The sequence below is a fragment of the Jatropha curcas genome, chromosome 2 (assembly GCF_041381405.1).
Source record: "Jatropha curcas cultivar XTBG-Jc1 chromosome 2, XTBG_Jcur_1.0, whole genome shotgun sequence".
Lineage (NCBI taxonomy): Eukaryota > Viridiplantae > Streptophyta > Magnoliopsida > Malpighiales > Euphorbiaceae > Jatropha > Jatropha curcas.
The window spans coordinates 31,299,568-31,321,389 of NC_143152.1; the positions used below are offsets into that span (position 1 = coordinate 31,299,568).

The window sequence follows — 21,822 nt, forward strand, 5'->3', positions numbered from 1 at the left end:
AATTATACTATGTCATATAAACTCTATAAAATATGCAATATTTTTTCTTTTTAGATTTTGATCATACTATATTTCATATTTTATATTTGAGATTTGAATCTCGACATCACTAATATAAATTAATTGTATTAAGTTACAAATTATTTAGATTTTGACGAGAAATCAACACTTATTGAATTCATTCACATGACTAATTAAAAAAATAAAATACAGAACAATTTTTTTCAATTTTATCAGAATTTTGATAATTTTTCCAATTGCATTACCAAATGCATTAATAATTTAATATTATACAAATGCATATTTTTACCAAATAAAAATGAAATGGGCTACTCATACGGAATTACTGAAGTGGGAGAATGTGAGATTGAACCTGAGGCCCAACTTATCCAGAACCACCACCAAAGTCCATCATAGTTTAAGCCTAAATTATTTGTACAGATGAATGGCCCAAGATGTAGGGCCCAGCCCATACTGTCCATTCAGGATTCAGCTCTTGCGTTGCGTGCACCATGCTTAATTGCATTTAATAATCACGATGGTAAATGAAGAAATTTAAATATTCCATTTATTTATAGTAGATTTTTTTGTTTGGTTGAGAAAAAATGGATCATGATTAATATAGTTAATTGTAAATCTTTTATTTTTAAGATTTTATAAAAATAAAAATGTAAAAACAAATCAGCGATTTTATAATTTATATAGTGAAAAGGATTTCTCACTCTATACATTTTATACAAGACGTAAGAAAATTAATAGATAACACGTGAAAACACATATAAAAATTAATAGATAACACGTGAAAACACATATAATCGTATGATTTAATTTCTATTAATAATATGTAATTTAATATAACCACATGACTTGATGAAACAACATAATCGATGAGTACGCAGCTTAAATTAAGTCAAAAGCCTCTCTATTCAAAATAAAAATTAACATACAAATTGAATTCAATAAAAAAATATTATGATGCATCAAAAATTACTTGTGACCATATCATTGACCAATATTTCCTTTGTACAGTTCCATTAATTCAAAAGCAAATTAATATAACCAAACTATACATTGGAGATCTGGAAAAAAAAAACCCTATAAATTTTCTCTTTGCATCTCAATGTACAGAGAAAAAAAAATAAAGAAAAAAAAACAATTAGATCCTGTTTTTTTTTTTTTTTTTTTAATTCAGGGATAAACAGATCCAGATTTCTTCAATAATTGCTTGGAAATATTTATATGTATTGTATTTAATTTTATACAACACAACTCAAGCCTCTAGCTTCTGAGCCTTTCATTATCCTCAGCCTCTTGCAGGAATTGATGAACATACTGTAATAACAAAAAGAAAATATTGCAATTAATTACTTAATTAATTACATATGGGTTAATTAATTAATTAATTAGAGAAATTAATTAGATCAACTTACTCCCATGGAACATCTCCAACTAACATCCAGTCACCATCTTTGTCTTCATAAGTAGGTGCATATTCTGACCCATTGTAGCCTTCCCTCTCAGAATACTCACCTGATAAAATAAAAGTAAAGGATTAATTAACTCAATAATAATCTAATTATAATAAATCATCATTAAATACAAATAAATCAGTAATACTTACCAACTTCGAACTTGAACATGTCTTCTAAAGCTTTAAGAAGCTCTGAGTAATCTTTGTAGAGCTTCAAATCAATCTTTCTAAGATAAGGAGCACCATCCATGCTAACTTTAACGTAAATTCCAGAACCCTCAGCCTCCATTTTCTTTGCTTGGAAACAGTTTTTCCGGTAAGATCTGATAGGTGGCCACCCTACAACTTGTGCCCTTAAAAAAAAAAGATCCCAGTCTATATTAGTCCATAGAAAAATCATGCATAACGTTAACATAAACTGAAAAGCAAGAAAATGGAGCTTACTTGGCAGGAGGAGCAGTTTCTTGGTCAGTTTTTTTCTGATTTGAGACATTAGAGTTATTAATATCCCTTGAACTTGAGTTCTCGTCATTCATGTCTGGCAAGGATCTTTTGTTGCATTTTGGATTAGTAGGAATTAAGGTTTGCTTGTCTAACTGATCTTGATCGCTGGTGCCTGGCAAGCCTAATCTGAGCTCAGTAGCATCAAGATGGAGCTCATCATCTCTCTTGAATGCCATTCTTGAAGATATGTAGATCTTTTCTTTATCAAACACTTGTTTTTTGATGAAAATATGAATCTGGATTGATATGCAGGTAGCTAGCGAAATAGTTCTTGATTCCCTTTCGGTGAAGGTTGTGTGTGCTTTATTAGAGAAGAGAAAGAATGTGAAAGGGTTGAGCTAAATTCAAGGTATTTTATAGAAGAAGGAAAGGTTGGTGATTTTAAAGGTAATTGATTAATTAATTAGGGACAACAGAACATTGTCTAGGGTCACTCATCTTCAACTTCCAGAGCGCGTGCATTCTACATTTTACCCTTTATAGAAAAATAAACTTCTACTAATAAAGTTGGTTATACACGTCTTCAACCTCTCCATTATAAGTATTTTGTCTTGTAATTATTTTATGGTTAGATTAATGGAAATGAAATGTTTACTCAGATTTTATTCGAGCGTGAAAATATATATGTAAATAATAAAAAAATATATATATATATTATTTATTTATTTATTTATCTTGTAATTTTAGGTTAGGAGATAAGGGTACGCACGAGGGTGAAGAGAGAGTGAAATGGGAAGATCGAGGAAAAGGAATCTGAGGGCAAAAAAATTGGACAACAGCAGCTAAGTGTGTTTGTCACATGAACAGCAAAATAAAGGGATTTGTCCTTACATTTCGGTGACAAGCTTCGGACATTGCTTTAGCCACCCACATCGAAGACGGTGACTTTCAAATCCAACGATCAATATTCACTTAAGGATTCCACGAGAGTACATCATCACCGTTTGATCAAAGATCGGAGGTTGGGTGCAGCCCATGTGAGCTGGGCCCACGTGGATTGTCGTTGATGACCAGGGCATGGGTCTGTGACCCTCCCTTATTAAGGGCTTTTATTCCAATGCTTACGGTCAAGCCACATGAGCCATGCACAATGCATCGCCTCTACATATTTTATTTGTGAATTTATTAATTTAAATACTTTTAATTAAAGTAAAATGTACTCGTTATCGGATCATTGGTCATAGTAAAAATAAATAAATAAATAAATAAATGGTTGGAATTTTATCAAAATTTTTAAGTACCATTTTATAGCCATTAGTATAAATGAAAACTCCTAAATTAATTTTAAAATTTTATAATCAATCTATTATATTTGACAACATTAATTGTTTTATAAATTGTTCGACAATATTAAACTATTAACTTTTAATTAATAATTATTTATATAGCAAAAAAGTCATAATTACGTAAATTATTTAGCTTTATATATAAGATTTAGATCGCAATGAGACCCCTATAATGTCCCGACCATAATGAATAGATAATCTCCTTTTTGTTTCCCATAGAACAAGTGGTTAGACAACAGTCATGAATTCATAATTATGATGAGTTTCTATTTGCCTTCATCTTATTTCAATTAATTACAATGTCAACACTATACATTTCTTATGCAGCCAAAGTCCATAAATGCATCATCCCTTGACCTATTTTTGATATAAATGAATTTAAAACTTATTTATAAATGGATTTTATTTGCGGTTTATTTATAAATGATTTTTTTTAATATTAAAGTAAATTCACAATTAAAAATTCATTTAATTTTATTTCTTAAATTACTTTTTAATATAATAGTTTTGAAAAGCTAGGAGATAGATAATTTTGTTATGAATTTTTGGATTGTTTAATTTTGTGGAATCCATTTGAGAATTCCGCAATTTTTTTGTAGTATTTAGTTTTTGTATATTCATATTCATAAAATTGAATTCACAAATTTTGATTTTTAATTTTTTTTTTCATATCAAACATGAAATTAGATTATTGTAGAATTCATTTATTCCAAATAAATGGTAAATTCATTCAATGATCACATCCAAATGTCTCTTTTTTTTTTATTCATAAATTCTAAATGTGTATATAGTTGTGTACACGTGTTTTCATTCTCAAATCAGTATAACGCTCCTGTGAAGTATTATTAATAGCGACAATTTCAGATTTCAAATCAGGATAATATTCATGTTAAGTGTTATTAACAGTGACGATTCTAGATTTCAAATCACGACCATATAGATAAAATCGCATATTATATATATATATATTGGCAGTATGAGATAAACACCTAATCATAATCAGATCAACCGTTTAATTTTAGTAAGATTTAAAAAAAAAAAAATTATGCTGTAATTATATAAAAAAAAGGTAAACTTTGAATTTTGAGGCAGTAGAGACAGGAAAGGGTCCACCAGGTTGGTTGATTAATGAGAGTAGAGAGTGGCATTATGAGGTTTTAGTTGCAGAGTCTATCCTCCAATTATGGCCAGCCAATCCGACAGAATTTTGGGTCTCCAACCCCAGACCGGATGGGTCCTTTGAAAACCACCTCCAGCTAATCTTTGCCTCTACTGTCATTATTTAATTAATTAACAATACTTTTCATACATAATTTTCTTTTAGGAACAGATTGAAATATTGACTTTTCTGCATTGCAGGAACAGATAAATTAAACATTAAATATTTATATAAATTTGCAAGATTGAATTCTATTAAAATCAATATAATAAAATTTAAATAAAAACAATTTAAAGAAAATTTTTAGGAAATTTCCAAGAAAAACATATGGATAAAAGCTGGGATTGAAATTGACATGCATGAATCTGGAGTTGAAAGAAGACAGCTGGGTTTATTACAGTCACTTTCTGTTAATAAAATGATGTTAGGGTAGGAGGGAGACAATCCACTCGTGAACTCAACGTAGCCACGTTCAAGTTTTAAATGCCAAGTATATACAGACACACACGCACGCGAGATTTTAACATATATATATATATATATATATATATATAATCAAACAGTTAAAAATAATAAAAATTATTATTCTAAAAATTATATTAACTATATATCAAATCAATATTTTACATATAAAAATAAAAAATTTTAATAATTCTTTTTATTATTATCGAAATATATATAATATTATCAAAATTTATAATTGAAATGCAAGATACTTCGTTCAAGAAATTCATTTATTATCCAATTCAAGTTTATATATTTTTCCAATAAATTTCAAATCAATAAATTTGGAATATCAAATTTAAATCCCGTTCAATAATAAGCAACCAGACTCGCAATCTAACCAAAGCCGAACAGGACACAGCAGCAGAGGTTTGCACGATTTTCAAATCCTATGAATCATTGCTGTTCGGAAGTTTTTTAAAAGAGGATATTTAATTGTTATAATAACAGTTTACTTTAGTCTTAAATAATTTAATTAAATCAAATTGCTTTAAGAACTGTTAGTTAAAATTTATATTTAATTAGACTATTTAAGAAAATTAGCAATTTGATATGATTTGATAGTGGGTAGAAAGTCATATTGTCCATCATTTCATATCATTTATTGTGTTAAATGGCTCACATTTTTAAAAAATTTATTATAAAATAATGTCATTTGATGATTTCTTATAAACTTTTCTGTTAGCTATGACTATGAAATTACTTAAAAGATAAAATATAAATTTAAAATGAAAATTTAATTCTTTGTTTGGTTTCCGAGATATTTTTTGTATTGAAAGTGGCAGAAAAAGAAAGAGATTGGTATGGTAGGTTAAAAGTAAGATGTAATAGTCAAAATCTAAAACTAAAACAGTTGACTTGCAAAAGCTTGTGTTTTTCAAGTACAGTAAGGACTTAAAAACGAGTACCCTCCTGTCTATGGTGTCAGCTGTTAACGTAGTAACATAAATTCAGTTCAAAACTATTAATTATCCACACGTGTGATGTCTTTGTTAAGATTTTGGAGATGGGGACACTAGTTTAGACTGCACACGTGTGGGGTCTGTTGGTGAAGGTGACAGTGGGCTTTGTGGTGGGTCCGGCCCACACGGGGGGACATATGAGTATTGGGATTGGTTGGCATGGGCCTCTATCTGCCCTTTTTATTTTGTTTTTTTAGGACTAATTTGTTATTATTAGTATGTCCTTATCGTCCTTTGTTTTTTGTGTTTTGTCCATTTTTAGCCCTGCCCTTAATTCTCATTTATCTTCTTGTTGGCCATGCCATGTGCATCATTTGACAATCTACATCGTCCCCTATCCATAAATTGCGTCAGACATAAAATTTTAATTATAAACCCTTTTCCTTCTAAAATTATTTTTATTACATTTTATTACGATTCATTAAATAAAATAAAATTTTACATAGTACGTATATTACTTCTTTTTGAGTTTGGATACACATATGAAAATGGCAAATCAATAACAGCATATGTTGTAGGATTTAGAAACATTACAAACACCCACTAATAAAATGATTCAAATAGGAAAAAAGAGAAGATAATTTAGACTCAATCTATTTTTAAAAAATAATTTATTTGAAAAATATTTTTAAAATTTTTAATCTTTAGGATGCTAAAAATGTTAATCAATGAAAAATGTTTCTAAAATCAAATAAAAAAAATCATTTTTAAACAAAAATAATTTTCTTTTTTTAAGAGAAAAAAACATTGATTACCGGTATTCATTAATATTAATGTCGCTAATCGCTACCGGTCATTTAACCTCTAATACCGGTAACGGGCAACGATTATAGATTGTTTATAATTGGTAATTATCTGTATAATTTGTATTTTTTTTTTATGTTTTTAGTTATTAACAACGGCAAAGTCAAGATTTAAAATAAGAAGGATTTTTTTTTTTTTTTACATGAGAGAGTCTTGCTGTATACTACCTTACATAATATCCCGTCTATTAAATTTCCTTAATAAAAAGGAAAAAAAAAAAAAAAAAACACAGGGCACATGGAGAGTAATGATACAGTGCAGAGATGTCTCATGAAAAATTAGGTGGGGGCCCATCTAATACTTCTCTGAACCAATCAATCTCAATATCACATGCTGATTCTGCTGACTTTCTTTGTTTTGACAAACAAGATCCCGGGCTCCACTGCTCCACATGTCTCTTCTTCATTCCTCGATGCTTCCTACAATATTTATTTAAACTAAATCACAAACAATAAATTTTTTTAAATAAATTAATTATCTTTTTTCTTAACCAGTTGGAATAGAACTAAATAGTAAATCCTACCTACCAAATCAGCCCATTAAAAATAAAGTATTCACGGTGAATATTTACTCCATTTATAAATATCGATCTCATAAGAGTGTCAACACTTATATCAGCACTTGTTGATTAAATAAATTTATTATTATATTATATGAAAGCTAATCTTGGTACCAATTATTGCTAAAAAAAACCCGTTCAAGAGTAGTATATATCATATATCATTAAATTGGAAGAATAAACAAAAGGTCAAATGAAAAAAAAAAACAATTTCTACCTATTTTTTGGAGGGTAAAGTTAACTAATTAATTATTTTATAGTGTCAATTGGATATATAATATAAAATTAATTAAATTAAGAATTTTTTTTTTTTTTTGCCCGGAAGAGCATTAGGTTGCATAATCTTTGCACATACACAAGGTGGTGGTGGCACGCATTCTCCGCCATTATGAAGGTGGTCTAATGGTCACCACTCGAAGTGGACATATTATACACGACCCTGTAAAGATTGAAAAGGTTTCCAATGTAACCTTGGAGTGACAGGATCAGTACTATCTGCTTTCTCTATTTACTAATATTTATGGTAATGAAATTTTTACATTTATTTCTACTAATTTCTTCTTCAATAGTAATCTCCTAACTTCAACTGTCCTTATTTTGACTTACAAATTCATTTGACTTGGAAAATATACAATTTTCAGATTAATAAATGAATCAAATTGTTACGGACTTGCTCAAAAATTAATTAGAACAAAATTCATTAAAATTATTTAAAAAATCAAAATATATTTACCTATGAATCAATACTACTATATTATCGAAATAATTCGTAGGATCATGCACCTTATCTTGAATTTAATGAGAGGAGTCAGAGTGATGTAGAATTTGATCCACCAAATTATAATACTTATACAAACTTTTTTCCCCTTTTTATTAAATACATCGTTTTCCTTTTTTTTTATTTGTTTTGACATTTTATTTTCATATTACAATAAGAGCAACTTGGTTGTGTCATTAATAAAAATAAACACATTATCATTACATATATTTATCTTATTATTAATATTAAAAGTTCAGAGAATATTGGCAATTGGATGTATATATATAAGAGGAGATTATTGAAAGAGAATTGTAAAGTATAACAAGCTTTTGCTTGTTATATGATTTGTATTGTAATTACAAGTCTTAATTAATAATGATTTATAAATAATTAAGCAGGGGATTATTGGGTGCAGCCAAGTAAACAAATAAAGGGCAAACAGCGCCAACTCGACTTGTCCACTAGCCTCGCCACAATCATTCTAAAAATGACATCATCCATGACATCACTCTCCCGACAAAACCGTCGACTGTCCAACCACCTCTTCCGTCCACGTGGCAACATCTACACCGTCTCAAACTCCCCCCACCTTACTATAGTTCTTTTGGCCCCTTCTTCTTTTTCTTCTTCCGCTATACATTTCTCTCCTACTTGTTTTTTTTCATTCGCATAACCTAAACTCTCAGTACTCAGTATAGTAGCGATATCACTTATCAGAGAAAAAAGAAGAGAGGGACAGGAGAAGAAATTAGGGTTTTTCTACGTAAAATCTGTGAAAAAGATAAGCATAATGAGCGCAGAGGCTGACAAATATGTCACGATTAATTTTGAGGAGACAGAACTTCGTTTAGGGCTACCTGGAGGTGGAGGTGGAGGTGGAGGTAATACTACAAATGAAGGTGATCAAATTGCAAAGATTAATAATGGAAAGAGAGGATTTTCAGAAACTGTGGATTTAAAGCTTAATCTTTCGACGAAAGAGTCGGGGAAAGAGGAGAAGATGAAGGAGAAAACTGATGTTCCTTCTTCTAATGATCCTGCAAAACCACCAGCCAAGTAATTTCTCTCTCTGTCTCTCTTTTGTTTTTGCTTTTATGTAGTTTTGCGGCTTTGCTAGATTACTAATTATATGAGCAAAAACTTGGATTTGGGATTTGATTAGTAATTATCATGAATCATGGATAGTATAATGTCTTAGAACAATTTAACAGCCATGGATTTCAAAAAATTTTTTTTTTCTTACACGTAAATTTTCTTCTCTTTCAGATGCATTAGTTAGTTATATGTTGTCCTTAATGATTATTACAGCAGTAGTTAGGAAGGAACTTAAGAGAGATTTAGTCTGTGCATTATTTTCTTGAAATGTGGATTTTTCGTGGCTTTGGTTTGGTTGTCGGGAGCAAAGAAAAAGAACAAAACATAAGGAATCTTTACTTTTCTCGACAGCCAAACAATTCAGGATAAAGGAGAAGAACAAAGAGATGGTCTACAGCTAAGAAAGCAAAACCTCTACGCCCGTGAATAAAATTATTCAATCGTACGGATTTTTCGAATAAGGATTATTTCAGCTTTTTTTTTTTTTTGTTGACCATTAAATTAAAATGTTACATAAATATAAAAGTTAATTTGCCTTTCTATTTCTTGATAGGGGACCATAAGATACATAGCTTTATGTCCATTCTATAAAATTTTCACAGGAATTAGATTTCAAATTTAGAAATTTTAATCAATAATAATCAAGTTGTAACTGAGATTGAAAATGATATATTAATTTCAGAGCACAGGTTGTGGGTTGGCCACCAATTCGATCATTCCGAAAGAATGTCATGTCTGTCCAGAAAAGCAATGGTGATGAGGCTGAAAAGGCAGCCACCGCCACTGCTGCCGGTAGCAGCAGTGCAGCTTTTGTGAAGGTTAGCATGGACGGAGCTCCATATTTAAGAAAAGTGGACTTGAAATTGTACAAGAGCTACCAAGAACTCTCAGACGCTCTAGGCAAAATGTTCAGCTCCTTTACAATTGGTAATTAATAAAATGTTAATAATTAATCAGATCTAAAGGAAATGAAGATTTAATTTATTAAAAAGCTGATCTTGTTTAATTAATGTCCTGAAGGTAATTGTGGATCACAAGGAATGAAAGACTTCATGAATGAGAGCAAATTGATTGACCTTTTGAATGGTTCTGAGTATGTACCAACTTATGAAGACAAAGATGGAGACTGGATGCTTGTAGGAGATGTGCCTTGGGAGTAAGTTTATCCTTTTTTCATAATTAACCCTAATTAATAAAAAATTTTGTTGACTTATATATATGTAAAATTTGATTATTAATCTATTTACTCAATGATTCAAAACTTTCGCAGAATGTTTATCGATTCATGCAAACGATTAAGAATAATGAAAGGCTCTGAAGCGATCGGACTTGGTTAGTATTACGAATAAATACTTATAACAAATTGGATCCAACCCAATAAATATCATCATAAATCAAAATTTGCATAGCAAATTGCTAATTATATGAGTTTTTATTAATTATTGCAGCCCCTAGAGCTGTGGAGAAGTGCAAGAACAGGAGTTGAAGAAGTTTTTTTTGTTGTTTCCAATTCCATGAGAGTCAACGATGAAAGGAAATTAAATCAGACCGGCTCAAGAGGAATTGAGCAGGGAGTTTGGAAATGTCTTGTACCATGTTTTTTTTTTCACTTTTTTGCCCTTGTTCTTCCTTTTTTTTTTTGTGTCTCTCTTATGAAATATAAACATACGAGGAACATATTCAGGGACTTGTTAGGTCATCAAGTAATAATAATATTATATAGGAGATGTTTATAAGACTTTTTTTTTCCTATCACATGTGACCTTTCTTCTTCTTTTTTTTTTTTTGATATTAAAAGTATTGTGAAATGGTTGTTTTTGTTTTAATAATGACCTTTTGTTTTCAATTAATTATTTTTTTCTGGCTGTCACGAGTGTTTTTGCTCCCTCCGCAATTTCGCAATGAGCTAGCTTAATGCCATTATATATGGCATATGTATTTTATACGCAATGTACTATGTGATTCTAAGCAACATGTATGTATGTATTATTATTATTATATGCCTTTGATTTTTATAAAAAAATTCTGAATTTTTTAATTAATTATTTTATGTGATTGGATGAGGAGGCAATGAATTACGGTCCATGAAGAAGGGGATAAGGTGGAGCAAGCCCATGTGCTTGCTGCTGGGGCATGTACTATTTTATTTTGTCTTGTCTTTGCAGCCACACCAACTCCATTATTGGGAGCTTTAGACCATTAAATATATATATATATATATATATATATATATATATATATATATTTAAATAATAATAAATCGAGAAAGGAAAGGAGAAAGTCAGCTTAGGTTAGATTAGACGTATGCATTTTTTCTGGCTGTCAATGCCAAGAATTGGATTAATATATATTAGGGTTTGATTATTGAGATTAAGTCTTATGTATATAGTTTGAATGAAACTTTTATTAGAACTATTAATTACAATATATTTGAAAAAAAAAAATTTCTCCCAGTGTTGGATCTCATTTGGTCCACGGAATGAGTTGAAATTAGATGGAAGTAAAATAATTATTCAACCTAAATCAACTATATGTTTTAGGTGGGAAATGCTTGGAACGATCACGCATGCATGTGTGTTGATTTGGAACATAAAGCTAGGGATTTGCGAAGTTGTCTTTCTAATTTTAGTGTTAAAAAAAATGCTTAATGCCACAAGATTCATGAAAGATGGTTATGTATTTTTTCCTTTTTAAGTACGTAGGAGAATACATATATTCTCTTCTTGATCTCTACCATAAAACTTGGGATTTGTTAGATTTTTCCTTCCCTCTTAAAGATTCTTCAAACCAAGAAGGAAAATTTATTTCAAGAATATAATCTTTCCGTCCTTAGTGAGTAGTTAATTAACTACTTAATTAATTAATTAATTACTAACTCAACATATATATGTACACAGCAAGAATGAATAGTATTAAAACAAGTTGCAAATTAACACACGTTGGTCCATGTGCTTGTCAATTTGAGGTGTTGGGATTATGAGCTTGTGAAAGTATATTTTTATTCCTTTGATTCCCTCTTTTTTTAAAAAGAAAAAAAATTGTTTAATTTTCTAGAATTTAATATGTTTTACATGCATTTTGAACCGGATTAAATAATTATAATCACCAATCGTGAGTCCCAAAATGTAGTCTTTTACAAAATCAAATCATATTCGATTATAAGGGAATGATTTTGATCTCTCACCACTAGTGTTATATCCTAATATTCTCCTACAAAAGTTGATTTAATTTGAAAAGAAACAATGCTATCCGGAATATCATGCACTTAGCAAAAAGGTATTTAGCTATCCCTAAACTCTTGATAGCTACGCTATAAGAATAAGAGAGCACTCAAAAGGAGTACTCAAGTGAAACTTTGATCGTCAAAATTAATTGTTTTAATTGTATTTAACTGTTAGCTATTTGAGAAATTTTTTATAAAATGTTATTTAAATCTCTAAAAATTAATTTAAATGTTATATTATTAAACACTGTATTTAATGTTTTGAAATGTTATTTAAAAAGTTATCGCCGAATACTGTCTCACCAAAAAGAGCACCTAAAACCTAAACCAGTTTTTACTTTTTAATTTAATTTTTTCGGTTTTGGATTCATATCATAATGAATAACTCCACTTGGTCTGTATCATGCGCAGGCCACCTTTAAGCATTTCAAGGAGTAATCATTTGGTCTTTGATTTACGTTTATCCCATCATAGCTAGCAAGAGAAAAAGGTCATAAGTGTCATCATTTTAACCAAAAACATTATTAATAATAACAATATAATTATGCATAATTAAGATAAACATATGCAAACTTTTTGTATATTAACATTATTTATAGATGATCCGTTCAGCCAAATTTTTTTTTAATCAAAGACTATCCCTGTAGCTTATAATGTTATTTCGATCGATCTATTCAAATTTTGATATATATATATATATATTATTATTATTTTTTCCTGCAGTAAGAACTATAAAATTGCCTATTTCAAATGCTACTCATTGTATGGATTGGGCGAGCCGATATATTTTGTCAGAACCCAATAATGTTGAAAGCCCATAAGGGTAATAAACCTTGAAACTAACCAAGCCCATTGATATTGACTCTAACCGCCAGCTTAAGACAGGCCCAAGCTAAAAATAGTCAGACATGGGCAAAATTGGAAATTACTATCAATTTGCAAATTGGGCTCCCTCAAGTGAACTTATCATCATTTTACATATTTTAAAAAATAAAATAAAAGTACTATCCCAAGTGTACTTAGCTCATTGTTAAAAAATGTTAAATAATATAAAAAATCCTGAATTTTGATGCCTTCTGTAATCTTATTTTATATCATCTTTCAAAAAAAAAAAAAAAAAAAAAAAAAAAAAAAAATATATATATATATATATATATATATATATATATATATATATATATATATATATATATATCATTACAATTGTGGAGTTCCTCCTCATATTTCATGGTGTTCTAGAACCAAGAAGTCAAAAACCGAACTTGTAGCTTTCTGAGTTAGGTGTAAATAGACTATAACAGATGTATTAATCAAATTAACTTGAAAAGTATAAAAGTTTATTCGTGAAGAAATTCCCTTTTTTTTTTTTTCTTCTTTTTGGTTGGATTTGAAAGTTCAATGTATTGGATTAATCAACATCGTAACAAATCAAGAACTGAAGAACCTTGCAAAAATCATGGCAAGAATAAATTCCGGATAAGATCAAGAATTGACTCTTAACATTCAAAGTCATCAGTCCGTGCAACGTAATTAAATCCCAAATTTCCAACTCTCTCTAAAATTTTCAAGGACCTTCTCCTATAAATTCATCCATTTCTTACGCCAAAATCAAAACACAAACAAAGTTTAACCATGGGGAAGGTGATTAGCATAACCTTGTGCACTGTGTTCCTGGCATTTCTAATAGCTGGAGTGAGTTCCCAAAGTGCGTCTAATGTGAGAGCAACCTACCATTACTACAATCCTGCACAAAATGGATGGGATTTGAATGCTGTAAGTGCTTTCTGTTCTACTTGGGATGCTGGCAAGCCTCTCGCATGGCGCCAGAAGTATGGATGGACTGCCTTCTGTGGACCGGTCGGACCTCGAGGACAAGCTGCTTGTGGCAAATGCTTAAGGGTAAGAGTTCTTTAAAACATAATAAACTAATTTAGGGTTAGTTCTTGGTCAGAAAAGGAAAATATATAGTTGATAATAAAGGCTTGCTCTTATTTATTTACTTGAGATGAATTCTTTGCTATGTTCAGGTGACTAACACAAGAACAGGAGCTCAAGTGACAGCAAGAATAGTTGATCAGTGTAGCAATGGAGGGTTGGACTTAGACTATGAAGGCGTTTTCCGGCCGTTAGACACAGACGGAAATGGGTATAATCAAGGCCACCTTATAGTCAACTACAACTTTGTAGATTGTGGGGATTACACCAATTAATTTATTAATTGGTTCCAATAAATGTAGTTCCTGTATTAGCAGAAAATAAATGTTTCCTGTATAATAAGAAAGCTCGCTGCTTGTAATCTCACGTTCTTGAGTGAAAAATAAAAATATGAATATACAGAGCTCATTCATTTGACTCTGTTAAGGAAACAGTTGCACGTTTCTAAGTTAACTAAAGCAAATTCAGTTTGAAGGAAGATTTCTTGTGTTTGAATGAAGAGATAATCTTTAATTAATTCTTTCCTTTCAATACAATAATTTTTTCTTCACTTAATTAGATCGAAACTCCATTTATGGACCAAATCAATGAAAGTAAAGATTTTAATGTAAAAGTTGCATCGGAAAAAAGAACATATTCTTTTGTGATTTTAAAAAATTTTTCTTTAATAATCTTAATAAATATTTTAAAATTCATACTTCTAATCTCCTTATGTTCTATAACTCTTGTCCTTTCATTATTAAATAAATAATTATAGTTTCGATTAATATCAATAATAATTTAATATTTTACAAGGATAAGTTAAAAAAAATAATAATTAAAGTTTAATTATATAAATTAAGTTTTATTAACCTGTATATTAGTCAGACTAAGATAATTTATGAAGGGAGGGAGTACTTCAAAAAATTAAGTATTAAAATGTCAAAAATTGAGTAATTATTAGTCTATGAAGTTTGGCCTTACCCTCTTTATTGTTGAAATTTTTAACGACGCATCGTGTCGTTTTGAACAACGACCTTACGCAACTCTCAGCCATCTTCATGTAGCCGCCTCTCAATCAAATCTTATCTTAGAAAATGTCCCATCTTCTTTAGCACCACAAATCCCAAGTGAACTTAGCTTATTGTCATCATCATTTACATATTCTAAAAATATAAAAATCTGAAAATAATATCATAAGAAAAGGGAAGAGTTAAACTGCTATCTATTACTATTATTTAGAGATAGTATTCTTTAGAGAAATAACGATATACATCGAGTTTTTTCTTTGGACTCTAAGAAAAAAATTAATGGAGTCTTGAAATTATAAAAACGACACGCATTTAAAAATAAAAGAAAAAAAAGAAAAATGATATTTATTTTGAAATGGAGGGTGTAGTAGATTATTTATTGAATTTAATAAAGGGTTTTTAATTACAGTACCTAATCCAGTTGGAAAAATTTAGAAAACTCCATTAAAAGCTCAACAGTATCTACAGCTGGAGAAGTTGGGCAAAAATGAAATCTGTCAATCGTAGCTATCCTCTTTATTGGCAGGAAAGGAAAGGGATGCTTAACAAACTGGGTTACGTCGTGGGTGGAAAACCCTGCTGAAATAATTGACTAATTAGCCACTTAAATCTAATTAAGACCAACTTAATTAAACCATCAAGGAAAATATGGGAGTCGTGTCAAAGTAAGAGAGTCAAATTCTATTCCAAGGAAGAAAATCAATACGTAAAACAAAAACCAAAATCACAAATACTAAATTTTCTTTTATGGGCTGTAACTCAGAAATTTCTACATACATCATGCAATATATATTTATATGCCAGATTTTAGTTTATTTGTAAAGAAATTCCTTTTTCTTTTTTTTTTTTCGTTGGATTTGAAAGTTCAACGTATTGGATTTGTCAATAGCATAGCAAATCAAGAGTTGTAGAAGCAGAATTAAGTTAACATTGTCAACATTGTACTGGAATATTCACAATTAAATTCCAAATTTCCAATCTACTCTCTCTAAAAACTTCTCCTATAAATTCAACCATTCTTGCACCAAAATCAAACACACACAAAGTTAAACCATGGGGAGGGTAATTCTTATCAGAAACTTGTGCATTGTGGTCCTGGCATTTCTTACAGCTGAAGTGAATTCCCAGAGTGCTTCTAATGTGAGAGCAACCTACCATTACTACAATCCTGCACAAAATGGGTGGGACTTGAATGCTGTGAGCGCTTATTGTGCTACTTGGGATGCCGACAAGCCTCTCGCATGGCGCCAGAAGTATGGATGGACCGCCTTCTGCGGACCAGTGGGACCTCAAGGACAAGCTGCCTGCGGCAAATGCTTAAGGGTAATAGATTTAGAAAACATATTCAGAAAATCACACATTTTACATATATATATATATATATATATATATATATATATATATATATATAAGCTTTCTTGAAGAGTATATAGTTGATAATGAAAGACTTGCCATCAGTTTGACTATTTACTTTACTGAAATTAATCCTTTGTTGCATTCAGGTGACTAATACAGGAACAGGAGATCAACAGACGGTGAGAATAGTTGATCAGTGTAGCAACGGAGGGTTGGACTTGGACTACGAAGGCGTTTTCCGGCCGCTAGACACCGATGGAAGAGGGTATGCTCAAGGCAACCTTATTGTCAACTACGATTTTGTAGATTGTGGTGATTAAACCAATCGGTTCCATTAAATATAACTCCCATATTATCATGTATAAGAGTAAAAATTAGCTATTATTAATAAGATTGCAGAAAATAAATGTTCCCTGAATAATAACAAACTTGGCTGATTGTAATCGCAAGGTCTTCGGTGAAAGTAAATATATACGTAAAGACCTCATCATATCCATTTGTTTTTTCTTCTTTTTATATATATATTTTTTTGTCTACATTTAAGTTGTTTTTATTCTTATGTATTAATTATATGTTCATCATCGATCTAACGTACCAAAAATCTAAGCTTATGAATTATTTTGGGTCCAAAGACCTTAGGCACAATACAAGAAACAAACAGAAAAAACATAAATATCAAAATTTTCTTTTCTAGACTATTATTCATATATTTTCAACATACGCTATTCATCAGTAGGAATCATCAATATTCAATCCGGACTCAGAAAGCCAAAATGAACCATTTCAATTCAATTAGTTATCTTAAAGGTGATAGGTTAAGTTTTAATTTCAATTCGATTTTATACATAACTAACAAAATTAAATTTTATGCTAAAAATATGTAATTTGGTTTTGAATAATCAAACTGATTCATATACTAGGAAAATACGTTTTCTCTCGCCTCTAATCATTAGACTATAAGTAAAAAATAATGTTTCGGTTTTTTTGCTAATTTCTATCTCGAAAAGTACCATGATTTCATTTGATAATCAGTATTTGTAAAGTTTGAAATTTCAATGCTTTAGATTTGTCAACATGATGAGCAACTTGCAAAAAAAAAAAAAAAAAAAAAAAAGAAAGGCCATGAATTAAGTTAGGGTAATCAAGAATTGGGTCTAAGAAGTCAAGGTCATCAGTCAATGCAACTTAGAATTTCCGTCTATCTCTCCAAAATTTTCTGTGAACTTCTCCATAAGTTCCACTATTCTTACACCAAAATCAAATTCAAAATACAACAAAGATCATGGGGAGGGTAACCCGCATAACCTTGTGCACTGTGTTCCTGGCATTTCTGATAGCTGGAGTGAGTTCCCAAAGTGCTTCTAATGTGAGAGCAACCTACCATTACTTCAATCCTGCACAAAATGGGTGGGACTTGAATGCTGTGAGCGCTTATTGTGCTACTTGGGATGCCGACAAGCCTCTCGCATGGCGCCAGAAGTATGGATGGACTGCCTTCTGTGGACCGGTCGGACCTCAAGGACAAGCTGCTTGTGGCAAATGCTTAAGGGTAAGAACTTTTAAAAAGCGCGCGCGCGCACATATATATATATATATATATACTCAATTAAGGTCACTTTTAAAAACAATTTGATTTCAGTTTTTCCTTCTTTTTTTTTCAAGGATCCAAGTCTATTAAATTGAAAATCGATTGAATCGATCAGTTCCAAATTAATTTTTTAATAAAAAATCTTTGAATTAACCTTATTTATATGATTCGATAGGAAGTTTGAATTTTGAGAACGAGTCTTCAAAATCATGCATGACTAATTTATTATTATATTATGATATATGTTCCTATTAATTGATTTTTAATGATAGGAAACATGTTTCTAAAAGGAAAATTGTATAGTTGATAATAAAATGCATGCTCTTAATTAGATTATTTATCTACTGAGGTTAATCCTTTGCTGTGTTCAGCTGACTAATGCAGAAACAGGAGCAGAGGTGACAGTGAGAATAGTTGATCAGTGTAGTAATGGAGGGTTGGACTTGGACTACGAAGGCGTTTTCCGGCCGTTAGACACCGATGGAAGAGGGTATAATCGAGGCAACCTTATTGTCAACTACGACTTTGTAGATTGTGGTGATTTCAATAAAAATTCCTATATAATATCATGTCATGTGTACAATGGTACAAATTTCAGATTTGGATAAGATTGCAAGCATGTAAAATTTGCAATATCTAATGAACAAAGTACTTCTAATACTGGCTAAAAAGTGTTTGACTGTTACTACTTTGAAATTAAAATTTTAATGAGAGGGGTACCTTGAACAAAAATCATTTCCAGTTCGGCTGTTTGCGAATAATAATTTTTCTGGAAATAGATGAATTGGGAGAACGAAGGCTAAATTTCAGGGAAAAAAGAAAATTTCCTAATATTGGATTTAAAACCCTTCTAAGATCTAATGAGGGATACAGGCATTGGAAGGGATCCCATTAAAACCTAAATTGGCACTCTTTGTAAATGTGCTTTGGTTAACAGAGCAACTTGCTTGTTAGCCAAGACCAAATATATAATCTAGTATCTGAACTGAATGTGTCTCGCACAATGTAAAGCATTAAGATCATCGATGTCAAAAAGTAAGCTTTCAAATGGTAATGAAGTAGCAAGTCGTTTGAAGAATCAGATATACCCAACTTCAGATTATTACTTAAAACAGAAGCAGTGCTGAAACCAGAAGCTAGAAATTGGATTTGTAAGTTTAGACTTTAGACACAGAACACTAATGGAAAGAGGTTTTCATTTACTGATCCAAAATGTTCAGACTAATATGAAAAAAATAGAAACCCAACTATCATGAGTTACAAACCATAGTCATCAATACTCAGATCATGTAAAAGATTAACCAAACAAATACAGGAATCATCAAAACTTTTAACTGTGAAACTTCCCAGAAAAGGAACAACTGCTAGTTCATCATAGTACAGAAACCAATGTAGCTTGTCAAACAAATTCATTTCCAATTTCAATCTACCTGACAGTAACAATGTCATCAATCTTCAAAATCATCCGCACACACTCAGTTGCGAGTGTAATTGCACTTGTGCTCACGAGCAGTGGCTGCACCACATTCTCCTCCAAGATATTTGTAATCTGCCCCTTCCTGACATTGATGCCTGTGTTGATCTCCCCCTGAGCATGTCTATTCCTCAGCTCGGTCACAATTGCAATGGGATTCAAACCAGCATTCTCTGCCAGAGTATAAGGTATGACCTCAAGTGCTTCTGCAAAAGACTTCACACAGTACCCTTCCATTCCATGCAGCACCTTCGCCCATGCCCCAAGCTGCCTAGACAGCTCAATCTCAGGAGCCCCACCACCAGCAATCAAGAATCGCTTATTCACCAAACATCTAACCACACATAATGCATCATGCAAGCTCCGTTCTGCCTCATCAATAACCAACTGATTAGATCCCCGAACAAGAACTGTAGTAGTACTTCCCATATTCTTAATCCCAGTAATCTTCACAATCTTGCCATCCCCAAGTGAGCCCTCTTCAACAAGGTCTGCATACCCCAACTTCTCCTCCTTAAAATGTTCAATATTTGCAATGGGCAAGCAGTTCAAGGTCTTAGTTATGAACTCAATCTCATCCCTCTCTACATCCTTAACTACCAAAATCTTAGCTTTAGCCAAGTAATGCAGTGACAAATCTGTTACAGCATCTCTCAAAATGCTCTTTTGAATCAACAATACATTGCAACCAGCAGCCTTAATCTTCTTAATCATGCTCAAAATGTAATTCCTCTCTTCCTTTAAAATCCTATCCATCTGGGTGTAATCAGAAACCACAATGCTCTGTTCTATATCAGTCTTTGGTGGTGAAATCTGGAACTGAATCACTGCAATCTTTGCATTCTCAACACGTGTTGGTCCACCAGCTGCATGGCTAACTTTCTTATCGAATACTAAACCTTTAACCATCTCCGTATCATCCACAGTCCCGCCTAACTTCTTCACTATTCTAACATCCCTTAGGTCTACCATATCAGGCTTGGCAGGATCCACAACAGAGAGAACCGCATCTACTGCTAATGGAGCTAGAAGCGTAGAATACTGACTCACTACTTTACTATTCAAAGAAGTACTTGCAGATTTAATTAGGGATTCACGGTCCGATAGTTCCACAGGGACAGCCATGGCAGTTAATACATCGATAGCTTTAATAGAAACTTTATGAAGAGAATCAGAGATTACCGTGGGGTGGATTCCACTAGAAAGAAGCGAGAGACATTGTTTCAAAAGCGCACCGGCAATGACAACGACGGTAGTAGTGCCGTCACCAGCTGCGGCATCCTGAGACTTTGAAAGCTCAACGAGCATTTTCGCGGCTGGCTGAAGCACCTCCATTTTATTGAGAATGGTAGCGCCATCATTGGTGATAATGACTTCGCCGCTTGCGGTGGAAATCATTTTGTCCATTCCTTTCGGTCCGAGACTGGTACGAACGGCGTCCGCCACGGCTCGGGCAGCCACGATGTTAGCGTTCCGGATGTCTTCTTTGCGCTTATTGTCGACATAGGATTCGGTCTTTGAGGATCTGGGCTGAGCGACTGCCGTTGCAGCCATGGGATATTGCAGGATCGAAAAGTGAAAGAGAAACCTCTAAACCCTAATGAGAGAAATGCGTATTAACGCACCGGCCTCTGTTCTTTTTTTTTTTTTAAAAAGATAAAATCTCATTACTTAAGAGAACAAATTCAACATAAAGGGTGGAATACTATCCCAAATAACATGGCTGAGTATGGCGATAGGCAGCTCTAGCTAGAGTATGAGCTCCTATATTAGCTTGCCTGCGAACCCAACGGACCTCAAAATCAGGGCGAAGTCCTAATAAATAGAGACAATCTGAGATTACAAGACCAAAAAAAGAGAAATCCGGGACACTAGAGTTGAGAGCAAAAATAACAAGCTGCGAGTCCACATAAAAACATCCTGCATTGTGGAAGAAGTGCACAACAAAAAGTAGTCCTTGACGAAGAGCAATCGCCTCAACTATGGCAGAGTCTGGTGTACCTTCATAATAACCTGAAATAGCTTTCAAGAAAATGCCTTCATCATCTTCAAATGTAATACCAAATCCAGACATTTTTGATGCAGCAAAAATGGCACCATCTGTATGTCCATGCCAATGTTTTGCATTAATA

The 21,822-nt window shown here is 31.7% G+C and overlaps 6 protein-coding genes across 6 annotated transcripts; 4 read left to right on the forward strand and 2 right to left on the reverse strand.

Annotated features, from left to right (window-relative positions):
- Positions 1-976: 976 nt before the first annotated feature.
- LOC105647694 (auxin-induced protein 22D) lies at positions 977-2,308 on the reverse strand. The gene is made up of 4 exons (XM_012233875.4): positions 1,916-2,308; positions 1,622-1,824; positions 1,431-1,530; positions 977-1,332 (listed from the first exon to the last, which is right to left on the reverse strand). Exons 1-4 carry the CDS (start codon positions 2,149-2,151, stop codon positions 1,257-1,259), a joined length of 615 nt encoding a protein of 204 aa, XP_012089265.1. The 5' UTR covers positions 2,152-2,308; the 3' UTR covers positions 977-1,256.
- Positions 2,309-8,872: 6,564 nt separating this feature from the next.
- LOC105647695 (auxin-responsive protein IAA16) lies at positions 8,873-10,859 on the forward strand (the record flags this gene model as incomplete). The annotated part of the gene is given in 5 exon segments (XM_012233876.3): positions 8,873-9,065; positions 9,787-10,031; positions 10,125-10,260; positions 10,375-10,436; positions 10,553-10,859. Coding segments are annotated over 5 exon segments (674 nt in total), but the record flags the coding sequence as incomplete, so codon positions are not given.
- A 3,059-nt stretch (positions 10,860-13,918) lies between these two features.
- On the forward strand, positions 13,919-14,693 carry LOC105647696 (barwin). Its single transcript, XM_089717540.1, has 2 exons — positions 13,919-14,226; positions 14,355-14,693. Exons 1-2 carry the CDS (start codon positions 13,960-13,962, stop codon positions 14,535-14,537), a joined length of 450 nt encoding a protein of 149 aa, XP_089573666.1. The 5' UTR covers positions 13,919-13,959; the 3' UTR covers positions 14,538-14,693.
- Positions 14,694-16,242: 1,549 nt separating this feature from the next.
- Positions 16,243-17,164, forward strand: LOC105647697 (pathogenesis-related protein PR-4). The gene is made up of 2 exons (XM_012233879.4): positions 16,243-16,595; positions 16,775-17,164. Exons 1-2 carry the CDS (start codon positions 16,326-16,328, stop codon positions 16,946-16,948), a joined length of 444 nt encoding a protein of 147 aa, XP_012089269.2. The 5' UTR covers positions 16,243-16,325; the 3' UTR covers positions 16,949-17,164.
- A 619-nt stretch (positions 17,165-17,783) lies between these two features.
- LOC105647698 (barwin) lies at positions 17,784-18,887 on the forward strand. The gene is made up of 2 exons (XM_012233880.4): positions 17,784-18,177; positions 18,588-18,887. Exons 1-2 carry the CDS (start codon positions 17,911-17,913, stop codon positions 18,822-18,824), a joined length of 504 nt encoding a protein of 167 aa, XP_012089270.2. The 5' UTR covers positions 17,784-17,910; the 3' UTR covers positions 18,825-18,887.
- Positions 18,888-19,395: 508 nt separating this feature from the next.
- Positions 19,396-21,348, reverse strand: LOC105647699 (T-complex protein 1 subunit delta). The gene has a single exon (XM_012233881.4). It carries the CDS (start codon positions 21,242-21,244, stop codon positions 19,643-19,645), a length of 1,602 nt encoding a protein of 533 aa, XP_012089271.1. The 5' UTR covers positions 21,245-21,348; the 3' UTR covers positions 19,396-19,642.
- Positions 21,349-21,822: the final 474 nt, after the last annotated feature.